At 43.2% G+C, this 12,812-nt stretch overlaps 1 protein-coding gene across 1 annotated transcript in view; it reads left to right on the top strand.

Moving 5' to 3' along the window:
* gcn1 (GCN1 activator of EIF2AK4) overlaps window positions 1-12,812 on the top strand; it is a 38,785-nt gene that overhangs the window by 98 nt on the left and 25,875 nt on the right. Inside the window, exons 2-23 of the mRNA XM_028577404.1 lie at window positions 1,577-1,679; window positions 1,772-1,835; window positions 4,182-4,313; window positions 4,584-4,692; window positions 5,562-5,660; window positions 6,279-6,413; window positions 7,581-7,758; window positions 7,861-7,935; window positions 8,100-8,228; window positions 8,316-8,366; window positions 8,457-8,555; window positions 8,706-8,879; window positions 9,345-9,497; window positions 9,598-9,690; window positions 9,806-9,881; window positions 10,157-10,316; window positions 10,471-10,660; window positions 10,837-10,961; window positions 11,202-11,380; window positions 11,504-11,597; window positions 11,683-11,796; window positions 12,571-12,769. Coding sequence (XP_028433205.1) covers window positions 1,577-1,679; window positions 1,772-1,835; window positions 4,182-4,313; window positions 4,584-4,692; window positions 5,562-5,660; window positions 6,279-6,413; window positions 7,581-7,758; window positions 7,861-7,935; window positions 8,100-8,228; window positions 8,316-8,366; window positions 8,457-8,555; window positions 8,706-8,879; window positions 9,345-9,497; window positions 9,598-9,690; window positions 9,806-9,881; window positions 10,157-10,316; window positions 10,471-10,660; window positions 10,837-10,961; window positions 11,202-11,380; window positions 11,504-11,597; window positions 11,683-11,796; window positions 12,571-12,769 — 2,731 coding nt within the window. The remainder of the gene's footprint in view (window positions 1-1,576; window positions 1,680-1,771; window positions 1,836-4,181; window positions 4,314-4,583; window positions 4,693-5,561; window positions 5,661-6,278; window positions 6,414-7,580; window positions 7,759-7,860; window positions 7,936-8,099; window positions 8,229-8,315; window positions 8,367-8,456; window positions 8,556-8,705; window positions 8,880-9,344; window positions 9,498-9,597; window positions 9,691-9,805; window positions 9,882-10,156; window positions 10,317-10,470; window positions 10,661-10,836; window positions 10,962-11,201; window positions 11,381-11,503; window positions 11,598-11,682; window positions 11,797-12,570; window positions 12,770-12,812) is intronic.

The raw sequence follows: 12,812 nt of genomic DNA, 5'->3' as shown, positions 1-12,812 counted from the left end.
AAAAGGCTTTCAAATATGGTAGACACATAATTCGTGGTATCTTGACTACCGCTTTAAAAACATATTGGTGTGTTTTGGCATTCAATGAGAAACTCAGGCAAACTTCAACAACAACAGCTAGCGAGCAGGCTGTTAGCTCAGCGCTGCGTGCGTAGCCTCAGTGTGACTTCATCAGACTCGTAGCTTCAGGCTGAGCTGCTGCTACAGCTAACGATAACCGTTTTCTGTCCACAGTGGGAGGCGAGCTGAAGCTCTATCTGGATAGTACTCCCTTGTAATCTAACTCGTCGGGGGTTTAAATCTACTGTCAATAACGTAAATTGGTCTTAATTCCCAAAATTAGGCAGACGAGCATTTTATGTGATGATTTAATTAAACCACGCCCTCCAAAGTAGGAAATTATTGTTAGTTAACTGATACGTTGTGAGTGCACTAGCTACATTCGCAGTAGTCATCGTGGTATAGTATTGCCTGTGCTGGAAATTCCTTTGTCGGCAACGAACAGTTTTAAAATCAAGGCCTTAAGAGTTTACTGGCGATTTTTTTTTTTTTTTTTTTTGGCAGAGGATTTCTACTAAAACTACTTAAACTTTTCTTCTTCTTTCCTTTTCTCTTATTTCTATGCATTACACTCATTTCACCCTGTACAATCAGACAAAACCTAACACACTGACACACATACTCCATCTTCAAAGGCTTAACGTACAGTCCCAAATATTAATTGACAGACATGTACAGTGCTAAGCATAAGTGAATACACCCATGCTAAAGTTGACTAAATAGAGGAATAAAACAAAAATCTTTTGGAAATTGATCTTAATGCCTTAATTAAAAAAATCGAATCTTTAAGGACACCAATTTTCTTTGTGAGTGAATAATGTACCTTCACCATACGTAGAGATTGGCATGGTTTTATTTCAGTTAGCCTAATAGCTGGTTTGATTTGCATTGAGCGATGATTTTATGGAAAGTACCCTATGCCAGTCCCTAGGTATGGTGAAGAGTATGTGATGATGTGGGACTATTTTAATTCCAAAGGCCAAGGGAACTTCATCAGGATGCATAGTATCCTGGATCCATGAAATAAATGGCCTTTAAAAAATAAAAATCTGCCTGCCTCTATGGGAATTTAACATAGGGGTGTACTGACTAATGCCCCCTGTATTTTAAGGAAGAACATTTTATTTCTGTACGATACATTATTCATTCACAAATAAAATTGGTGTCCTTAAAGGTTGGATTTTCCTCATTTTTTTAATTAAGGCATTAAGATCAATTTCACAAAGATGATTTTTTTATTCCTCTTTTTAGTTAACTTTAGCATATGTGTATTCACTTATGCTGAGCACTGTAACTAGAGCTCAGGCGATTAGTTGACAATCAACAAGAAATTATTTTTTATTTTATTATTATCAATCAACAGAAAAATAAATCTGCTATTTTTCTTCTAATCTAGTCATTTAAGATATTCCTTAATTACAAATGCCACTTATTCACTAGGTCCAGATTCTATAATGTCTATGACTATTACTCATAGGCTGTATATTAATATTAACAGTCTATTCTATTACTCCAGGTTTCAGACACACTGAAGAAGTTCGCTGTAAAAGTGACTACAGCCAGTGTGAAAGAGCGCAAGGACATATTCGGGGAGCTCAGACGGTGTATAAAGGGCAAAGGTGAGGGATTTTGTTTGTGTTCAATTTTCTACACTATGTTTGAAATATGTATTACTTTCAAAACTAATGCTTCTTTAAAATATCTCTTTTAGAGTTACCAGAGCCTGCCATCAAAGGATTATGCAAGCTCTTCTGTCTCACTCCAAACAGATATCGGTAAGTGAATGTAATAACTTTCAGCCAATGGAATGCTCCCAAAACAGCTTTTTGTTTAAATTTGTATACTCAGTTGCCAGTTTACTAATCAAACCTAGCTAAAACTAATGCACACTAAAACAACCGTCTTGCAATAAATCCCACCTTCGTGAAAGCTCAGCTTTTGTTCAGTCTGTTTTAGAGTGATGTTGATGCAACTTACTGTACGCTTATTTTGGAGGGTGTAGTTTGTGGTGCTCTTGACTTATATTTTGCATTATACAGACTAGAGAAGTGTTCCTGTTATTTAGCCTACCCTTATTTATAGAAATGGGGTGGACACAATAATAGCAACACCTGTCTGGATAACACAACACAGCTCAACAGCACCACGGACTGTAGCCTCTGAAATGACACCGTTGAATCAGCACCTCTCTTACACAGATTCAACAAAAATGGAACATTAGAACTAGGGCTTCTGGACTATGGAAAAAGCATCATAGTCAATTATTTTGGTCAATATTGAAATCGAGATTATGCAATACGATTAAGGCCGTTTTATGGTTCTGCAGAGGCTCCACGCAGAGCTTTTGCCGTAGCCTACGTAAGTGGCCTGAAGTTTATACTTGTGCGGTGATGTGTGCATCGAGCCGGTGTGTGTGTGTGTGTGTGTGTGGTAGAGCGAGGGAGAAGTGAGAGTGTGTCGATTAGCTTCGGAGCTAGTACCCTTTTTTTCTCGTGTTCCGACTGGACCAATTTGGGGATTAAGTTTCGCCATCTTATTCATCACTAAATTCACTTCTGACAAACGTTTTAGGCGAGAAATGAACTGTTTAGATTTCTTGCGAAAATTGATGCCGAATTGACAATTTGCTTCAAAGTTTTCGGAGGTGAGAAGCTCCATGAAGTGAGGCGACAGTCGGCAGGCGCCTGCCCCGGCCGCTAGCTCGTCGCTCGGCCAGTCCTGCTCAGAGACCCCGCTGTAAGCTGGAGGTCTCTCAGACCGCTTTTATTGGCTTTTATTTGGCCGTTGACGGTTCGTCTGTTTAAATATCACAACACATGTCCAGCATAAGATTAACGGGAACCTGTGGTTAACTGTCTTTTTGGAGTTAAACTCCACAAGCGTGCCCTGCATGCTTGAGAACCTCGCTGTCCGCCCATCACACACACACACACACACACACACACACGTCCACAACGCTGCAAGCAGAGGTGGGGGAGAGAAAGAGATACCAGTTTCTCTTCGGGAGACTAGTTTAAATTATAACAAATATGCTATATACATTAGATTTAGTATTTAGTTCATACTTTTTTTGGTGTATTTGTTTTCTGATTTTAACGCTATAAAGACCTTTGCCATGCTGGCATTACTCCCTTGCCCCTCCTATAGTCCCTATGGCCACTTGGCCAGTGCAAATGCAAATGGAAAAAACAGTTTTGGGGGAGAGTAGTTGGTAGAACTGCTTAAAAGTGGACTTTTCCTATAACTACGTTCCTGTAACTACTTGGTTGGAAAGTGGCTTATAATAACAAAAGGTCAGTTCCTATGGCCACTTGGCCAGTGTGAATGCAAATGGAAAACCGGTTTTGGGGGAAGAGTAGTTAGTAGAACTGTTCCTATAACTACGTTCCTGTAACTACTTTGTCGGAAAGAGGCTATAATGAGAGAAACAAAGTGTCTCCCCTTTTTGTTTTCTGACCGAGGTGGGAAATCTGTAGCTGGAAAAGTTAACCCTCTGTTTGATTTCATCTTCTTTATGGAGAAGGAGAACCAGGAAATGAGTCAGGGGAAATGCAACGCTACCAAGCCACGGCCGACCAACGTACGTCGCTGCAGCGTGTAGTTACATTTTTCGAGATGTGCACGTCAGGCTACAGTGTAGGGTCCGACGTAGAGGGGTATGCAGGGGTACGCCGTCGATTCGACGCAGAAGCATAAAACAGCCTTTACTCATTGACTTTTGGAAAGATGTTGCATTTATTGAATTGAAAAAACAGTGAAACAGTTCAACACATCAAAAGTGAAAACACCTTGAACTGTGACATTTCCCTTTTTTATGCTTTTCCTATTGAAGTTTTTAAATTCACCTTAAAATAAATAATGTAGGGAGGGCCAAAGGTGCATGTGTCATTCAGAACACAAGACAAAATAAGTGTTTACTTGCAAAACGTAATGTGCAAAATAATTGTTTTTTTTCCGATTGCATTGTTTTTGTGACCGGAATCAAAATCTAATTAGAACCAACACGGGGGTAGGATTTATTGCTGGGCTGTTGTAATTAGTTTAAGCTAAGTGTACCTTTTTTATAAACTAGGAACTGAGTGTATATCCTTTGTGTTTACATGGCCGTGTGTGCTCCTCAGGGATGCTGCGTCACGCAGAGAGGTCCTCTCTGTTATCGCCCAGCTGGCTGACAGTCAGCCTGACATCCTGGTGACCGGCCTCCTCCACTGCTTGCTGAACAGTGGAGTCGTCAGCAAAAATGGAGAGCCCAGGTACTGCTCTGAACTTTATATTGCTGTTTTTTTATCCATAAAGTTGACTTCAAACTGATTTACAGAATTAGCAATGTCAGCAATAGACATCTTTTAATTTTCCGCTGGGTTTGAGAGGCAGGTGCAGTCAGCTGAAGATGAAGATTAAAGAAACCAAATTATCTAATAAAGCAGAAAATACAATAGTGTGTCTAGGAACCAATTTTTGGTTGCATATTATCCCGGTTGTCCTTTGTTGGTCGTCATATGGCTGCCTTATTATGTTTGCAGCAAAAGCACAGGCTCTGCTGCCTTCATCAGCTTGTCTTGGACCTGCCTTTTAGTCCCCCGTGTGTTTTCTGCCCCAGAGAAAAAACAAGGACCCATCTGGAAGAAAATGGTCAGTAAAAGAGTATCTGTCTTTTTTCAAATGAACTGTATAAATGTGGTCCGTGATTCTAAAATAACAGCTTATATCCAGTGTGTATGTGTGTGTTTTTTTTTGTTTTTTTTACTGAGACATTAAAGGACAATTCCGGCACAAAATGAACCTAGGGGTTAATGACACGTGTACCGGGTCGACCGTTCTCTGGGACATGTTTTCATGCTTATCGAATGTGTCTGTAGCTTGAAACTAGCTACTGCAAACCGGTGTTTAGCTGCTAATGCTAGCTTTCAGGGCAGAGGGTAAATTTCATAATTTCTACACCACTAACAAGGCTCAAAATAGCACCACACTTAAACGGTAGCATAATGAGGGTCCCTACATGCAAACCGAAGCATTGAGAACTTTGTAAGTGTACAGACAGCTTATTACAAAGATAGATTATAAAGACAGTAGCGTTAATGTTTACATGCGGCCGCCATCTTGGATGACAGTCATGACCAGTCGAATCACGAATGCTGCGTTGGAGCTATGTTACTGGTTGCACGGCATTCGTCATTCGACTGCTCATGACTGTTATCCAAGATGGCCCGAAAGCTAGCGTTAGCAAACACCGGTTTGCGGTAGCTAGTTTCAAGCTACAGACACATTTGATTAGCATGAAAACATGTCCCAGAGAACGTTCGACTCGGTACACATATGTTATTAACCCCTAGGTTCATTTTGCGCCGGAATTGTCCTTTAAATGTTGTCATCCAAGTTGGTTACTTGCTGAAGTGGTTAATGGAGTTAACAAACCTGTCACCCAGATTTCCCCCCACCTTTGACCAGTGTTATGTTTTGGAAGTTGGTGTCACTTCGTGGTCTGTTGTCCTCTCTTTCAGGTGGAGGTTCAGAGCCTTCTCGTAGCTGAGGTGGTGGGCGGAGCCAAGACCACGGCTCAGAAATCAAGCCTCAAGAATCTCAGTCACCTCTGGAAGGCAGTGAGTATGGAAAACGGTGGCAATAAAAAGACACTCCTTGATCTTGTCGGTGGGGAGGATCTAACTTGATGATCAGCCTAAATTGCCATTTGTTTCACTTTGTTTAAAGCTACATTGTGTAAGAATATCTCCCAGAAAGAATCAACTCAAAAAATTACACAATCCAGCTTTAAATCACAGAGATGTTGGAGGGGGGGGGAATCTCGAACTAGGGAGGAAGAAATTACCTGATTTTGACTCGAATCTTGAGTCTGAAAATTGATATTGAATCGTGACATTTTCTGAATCGTGCACCCCTAAAGGTGACATTGTTTCCCGCAGCACATCACTGTCGATTACAGAACCAGCTCCTGTAAATTACCAGTGGCTAAAATTCCGCCCGGTGTTGATCCTGTCTGGATGGGGCTTTGGACTTTTGGTTCTCAAAATGTTGGGCTTGATCAGGAACTATTGGTGCTGTGAGCCTGCGAAATCCAATGAGACGTGCGATAATGGACCATATAACCTGACCTGTTTAAAACATCCACAAACCGTCTCGGCTCCTACTCTGTGAGCTGAGAACAGCTGCCATACATGCAGGAATGCTGGATAGGTTTGACACGGTGTTGTCTTTGACAGAACCCTGGACTGGTCGATGAATACATCAGCACACTGTTGAGTCTGGACCAGAGCCCTACTACTCTGGCCATGTTGGGGGTGTGTTTAGACTTCTGCACTGCTCAGAAAGACAAAGCTACAATAGAGAAGCACAAGGTGAGTTTTTCTTTAATCGGTTCTTCAGTTCTCATTATTAGCATGATGTCGTCGATTTCTACACTTCTAAAGCGGATTTGCTTTTGCGGGGGCTCTACGCAGAGCTTTCGTTGTAGCCTGAGGTTTATACTTGTGCGCTGGTGTCTGTGTCGTTCTAGCGCATCTCTTTAATACGTCTCCATAACAGCAGGCGGCGCTAATCTGTATTGTCGCCCAAAAAATTAAAACCACCAACTGATTAGACGAATGCGTCAAGTGGGTCTGGCTGCTCCCGGATGTTTCAACCGGGCATAATGGCGGCTTCGTTCAGAATACGATCTCATATATTACGAGGATAGTTTACCGAAACGTGTTTCTGAAAACATTTTAAGCGAGAAATAGGCCATACAGATGCTGAATCTGTCTTCATTTCAGAGCGACAAAGGTTAGTTTGAAATACTTTCGTCAGATTTTAAGAGGCATAGTCATGCTCATCTCGCTCGTCATTTCCGGGTTAGCCCTCCACCAATCAGATTGGTCCCAGCAAGTCAGGTCGGCCAAAATGAAGGCAGCCGGATTCTCGGACAGACGACGGCACGAAACACACCGAACAGACTCAGGTCACCAACCTCACCAGACTGTCTGACGGCTGATTATCAGCTTGGTGTGTCAGGGCCTTTAGGCCTGTAACAATTATTACATAATTGTCTATTCGCATTTTTTTTTTTTTTTTTTTTTTTTTATATATACAAACGCTGTTTCTTTGTTTAACCGCGATGCTACCAAGCCATGGCCAAATGGACCAATCACAGTCGTTGCGGTCTGCGTCACCGCATTATCGTCGGCACGTAGTAAAAAATTTTGAGAGATGCACGTCAGCCTACGGCGTAGAGCCCGAATTTTCGCGTACTACGTATGTACCCACGGTGTCTCATTTTAACGCAGCACCATAAATTGAGCTTAACATCATTAACCAATTGTGCTATGATACTTTGCATTTATATTACGGATGGAAATTAGCCCTTGGCTACAATCCGGCATGTTTACATGCATGTATTCCATGTTTGTTTATTAACATGCACTGTCCCAATCAAATAAATATATATTATTTCAAAGACCTCAAAGATGAGTATAATTTTGGCATGCAGCGTATCACCTTGTGTCTACTGTTTTTTCTTTTTCTTTCAGAGTGCCCTGTTGGACCTGTACATAAAATCAGTCCTTATGAGCAAGACAAAACCATACCAGCACATTTTGGACAAAAGTGGCTCCTTCCTGCGTCACGTGTCCCACTCTGAGTTCAAGGAGCTGCTGCTCCCTGCACTGCAGAAGACAATGCTCCGAAGTCCAGAGAACGCTATGCAGAGTGAGATGCTTTTAGTTTCTGATGATTGCTTAAATATTGACCTGCTTGGTGCTCAGGCAGCCCTCATACAGTGGATAAAAACATTGTCTGGTCTCTCTCCAGCCGTTTCCTGCCTGCTGTTGGCTGTAACTCTCGACCTCAGTCAGTACGCCATGGATATCGGAAAGGCCATTGCAAGTAAGGCCTAATGGATGCTCAGTTGATTTAGTTTTGTCTTGTGGAACACATTTTTAAAGCATACGCTCCGCTGTCATGAGGCTATAATTTTTCGCAGGAGAAAGACTGACTACTCAAATTTAGCATAATGTGTATTTAATCACTGGTACTGTCTTGTGTTCCAGGCCAGCTGAAAGCTAATAATGCCGAGCTAATGGAGCAGGCGGTCCAGGCCATGCACAACCTGGCACAGCAGTGCAGTGACCCCTCTGCTGTGCAGGACATCGTCACTCACCTCTTTAAGATCCTCGGAGGTTACTAGTTAATTACCTATTAGGCTGAAATATTGTCTTAACCGTGTTTGGTTTTGCCCACCTGAATCAAAATTTTTGTGGTTGCAGGGTCTGAGGGAAAGCTCACAGTTGTTGCCCAAAAGATGAGTGTGTTGTCAGGTATTTGCCTTTGCCAACACTTTAAATGATTAGCTATCCATAAGCAGACATTTTTTTTTTCCAACCTGACAAATGTTCGTCTTGTTCTAGGGATTGCCAGCTGCAGCCATCATGCTGCGTCAGGAACCTCCAGCCAGACTCTCAGCTCTGCAGTCACTGTGATGTTCATCCCTTATTTACAACAAGAAGGTATCGTTACTCTTACTTTTCTTGCTAACTTTTAAGCACAAAAAGAGTACATCATTAAAGTTTATGCCTTAGGCCTGGAACATTTTTAAGAGACCAGGATGTGATGTTTCAGTCTGGTGCTAACATTTTTGTTTAACATTTTTTATGTAGTTCACGAGGCTACCTTGGTGCATGCAGTGTCTGTGCTCTCCCAGTGGAGCAGTCGTCTCACAGTGGAAGTTCCCACCGCTCTGCTGGATTGGTTGAAAAAAGCTTTCACCCTCAAGACCTCCACCTCTCTGGTTCGACACGCCTACCTTCAGGCCATGCTGGGGGCCTTCAAAGGTCAGGCAAACAAAGACCGCTATGCTATGTGGCGAATATACGGATTAGGGCTGCACAGTTAATCGAATATTAATCAAGGTCACGATTTTGGCTTCCCACAATTAAATGAACATGATCGACTGCGATATTAACGTTCAAAATGTGTGCTCGGATCATAGAAAACTCTGCCGCATATTAAATCAAGGGCTTCCTAAACTAACTGCATGACTCTGGGTAAGTAACTGAGCCGGCGCCGCGCCAGCAGTGGCATTACGCACGGCCGTTCACTGTGTTTACCCTGATTAAATCGCCTGAAAATGACACCAGGCGGCTACGGTATACACAGGAGACTGGTTGGTGATACCTGGGTGGGTGTGGAAAGAAACGCCAACTAGGTACAGATGCGTCAAGTTCCACCTGCACCATAATTTGTTCTTTCCTCCACTTTGGGTAATACTGTACTATCACCTTTTCCCTGGTTTTTAGGTGACACTCTGGCCCAAGCCTCAGACCTCGTGCCCTTGCTCCTCCAAACAGTGGAGAAGGCTGCGGCACAAAACTCCCAGCATGCTCTGCTTTCCGAAGGTGTGGCAGCTTCGGTTCTTTTGAGTCGACTGGCACTGCTGGAGACACAGACGGGTGAGGCTGGCATATCAAAAATGACTTTTTTTCCCTTATAGAGACTGTTGGAGCATAAAAGGATGGGAAATGATAAGGATTTTTTTTTTTGTCTCTGCAGAGGCTAAGTTTTCCAGCTTTTGGAACCTGATCTTAGATGAGAAGAAGCCACTTTTCACCACAGAGAAGTTCCTCTCCCAGGTCAACGAGGAAAGTAAGGCAATTCTCAACATACTGTATTTTACTAGCTTAAAAGGCTCATGGGTGTTTTAAAATAATAAGACATGAAATAATGGCCTGTTTTTGCCCTTTTTTTACTCTGTCTTTAGCTCTGCTCACAGTGCTGTTGCTCTGTGAAAGGCTCCTCCTGGACCATCATCATAGGCTTAACACGAGCAAATCCCAGTGAGTCTGTCCCTCTGTTAACATGTAGAGATCTTTTGAGCTTGAAAATGTCTTAGAGTCCTACACACACACGCCCATAGGTAGAGGTTTACTCCTCGACGCAGCGGGCCCATGTTCGGCTCCGACCTGCGGCCCTTTGATGCATGTCATTCCCCCCTCTCATTCCCCTTTCATGTCTTCAGCTGTCCTGTCAAAATAAAGGCCGAAAATGCTGATCTACCTTTTTTAGTGCTTTAATAACTAGTTATTTTTTCCTGCATGTAACTGTTGTGTAGGATGTATCATCACGCCACAGTTGCGGTTCTGCTGTCTCGGAGCTGGCGTGTGCGGAAGCGGGCCCAACAGACAATCAAGAAGCTGCTCTCCTCTCTGGGTGGATCCAGTCTTGCCCGTGGCCTCCTGGGAGAACTTCGCGTGGTCATCAACAAACACAAAGTACAGACTGCTTATTTACCATACACCTCAAAAACATAGAGCTACATCTTTAAAAGTTGGTTGTGGATCGTACAATCAGTCAACCGCTCAGCTTGACCAATGTGTTTTTTTTTTGTTTGTGATTGTTGACTGACCGTGTAATGTAAACCATCAGGTTTTGCCCCAGGATGTCCTGGTATCAGAGTCAGGAGAGCTGACTGAGCTGGGTCGCGGCTGCATTCCCCCTCGTATCCTGCTGGACGCGCTGTGTGTTATTTGCTCCTCTGCCAGCCAATGGGGTGACCCCACCGAAGCAGAGAATTTGGCCATGGAGATCCTCATAGTCACTCATCATCCATCCATAGGTATGAGAATGAGTTGCTCTCCTGAATGATTCTGCTGCTCACTTGTTAGCCGTAGTTGGGTTAACCATTAACCATATGTTTTTGTAACTTGATAACACCAGAGTTTGTTTGGATGGTGTTTTGGTGCTATGTGCCATATTTTTACATGCCATCTGCTCTGTGTATATCTTTTTCAGTTGGAGCTCGCAGCGGCCTCTGGCCTTTTCTGCTCCTCTCCATGAACATTAAAGCAGAAGAATTTATAGAAAAGAATCTGGAGGCTATTCTGCCACATCTACTGGAAGTCAATGCTGACAGCCAGGTCTGAAAATAACACACGTGTCCTTATGCTGCATTTACATGAGACTTATACACACATAAACAAAGTGTACATAACTGATTCCTGTAAAGAAACCAGGGTTGATTGAAGGATAGATAAACTGTAAAAAAAGAAAAGAAACTACGTTCTGTGCAGAATATGTCGAAGGACATTTGTGTTTGAATTTTGCTGATGCATTTTACATGATACTAGGATGTTTAGTGGTCATGTTGCTTTCCTCAGGCGGTGAAAAATGCGGTCGGTGCCCTCTCTGGCCTCTCGCCCGACAAGCTGTTACCGCGGGTAATCAGTCACGTCAGTGAGGGACTCTCCAGACCCGCTCTACTTCAGGTCACCAGGGAGGAGTATGCCATCATGCAGACACCTGAGGGAGAACTGTACGACAAGAGCATCATCCAGAGGTAACACACAGCCTCTCCTTCCACTGTGAACTTCTTAACCCAACAGTAGTCGCCAGAACCTTCTGTTGTCTTGTCTTGTTGACATTTATTTACTCTTGTCCTCCTCCTCTACGCTTGCCGCAGTGCCCAGAAGGAAAGCACCAAGAAGGCCAACATTAAGAGAGAGAACAAGGCCTACTCCTACAAGGAACAGATCATTGAGCTGGAGTTACAGGAGGTAAAGTGCACTTACCATCATCTGTTGTTTTTTTTAGCGGTGTTAATGTCTGGAACACATCTTGATCTCTCTTTTGATCTTGTAGGAGCTTAAGAAGAAAAAAGGCATCAAAGAGGAATTGCAACTAACCAGCAAACAGAAGGAGATGATGCAAATCCAGCTGGAAAAAGAGGCCGCTATTCGCAAGAGACTCCAAGGGGTATGAAACTAATGCCGACCTTACACCAAAACGACTTTTCAAGCAATTCCACTGTCGCGGACAAATTTCCAATATCGCAATGAAATCCTGAGGGTCTTGCTAGAGTTGGGGCGCGCTCCCATCCTCTCAATTGTTTTTGTGAACTGGTTATAAACTCAGCCCGAGTCAGTCTTTTTCCCATCTTATCATTCCGACAAAATCATTGATAATGATATTATCTTAAGTTTTAGGCTAAGTCTTGTCAGTGAAGTTAAATCATGTGAACATTATCAACAACCAATGGGTGCGCAACCTCCAGCACCAAACAGAAAGCAGCAAACTGCTGGAGCCAGTGTTGTTTATGGTTGCTCTGGCGCCGTCCTAAGCTTAACGCTTGGGGGTAAAGTTGCCGATTTTCAACCCTTCTGAAGCGCCTCATCCAGCGGGAGTTTTACCGACGGATAAACGCCGACCTCCCGGGTACTGCTGCCATTCATCTGCATGTACTGCAGGACAGAAAATCGGCACGCTTCCCTTAAAGTAACCAGCTAGTAAACATGTTCAAAACGAATGTAGTTGTAGTTTTGCAATGTGTGACCCTGCAAGATCCCCAGTCTTTACATACTATGACATTAGAGGTGACATGGTATCCAACTGTAGTCTTTTTTCAAAGTCTTCTAGTGTTTGGTAGACATAAGTCGCCAAAAATGATTTTTGACGCCTGATGTGTGTGACATTCTTAACTTCTCGATGTTGCTCGATGTTGATCTGCGGTGTACCTGTCGTCGTCCCCAGCTGGATGTGGAGTTGCAGGGCATGGTGGGTCTGCTGGAAGCCACTCTGAAAGAGAGACCGCCTCAGATCACCAGGGAGCTCCCTGCTGTCCTCCAGGTCCTAATACCCCTGCTACAGTCCCCTCTGGCTGCTCCATCCATCCAGCAGGTCTTCTTGGACATCGTAGTGTGCCTCATGCCCAAACACTTTGAGTTTCTAGGTACGTGGCCTGTCTCAGTATTGTATTGTATTGTATTGGTAGA

The sequence above is a fragment of the Perca flavescens genome, chromosome 5, assembly GCF_004354835.1.
Source record: "Perca flavescens isolate YP-PL-M2 chromosome 5, PFLA_1.0, whole genome shotgun sequence".
NCBI classification, from domain to species: domain Eukaryota; kingdom Metazoa; phylum Chordata; class Actinopteri; order Perciformes; family Percidae; genus Perca; species Perca flavescens.
The sequence above is the reverse complement of the archived record's forward strand: the minus strand, read 5'-3'. Positions and strand labels throughout refer to the sequence as shown.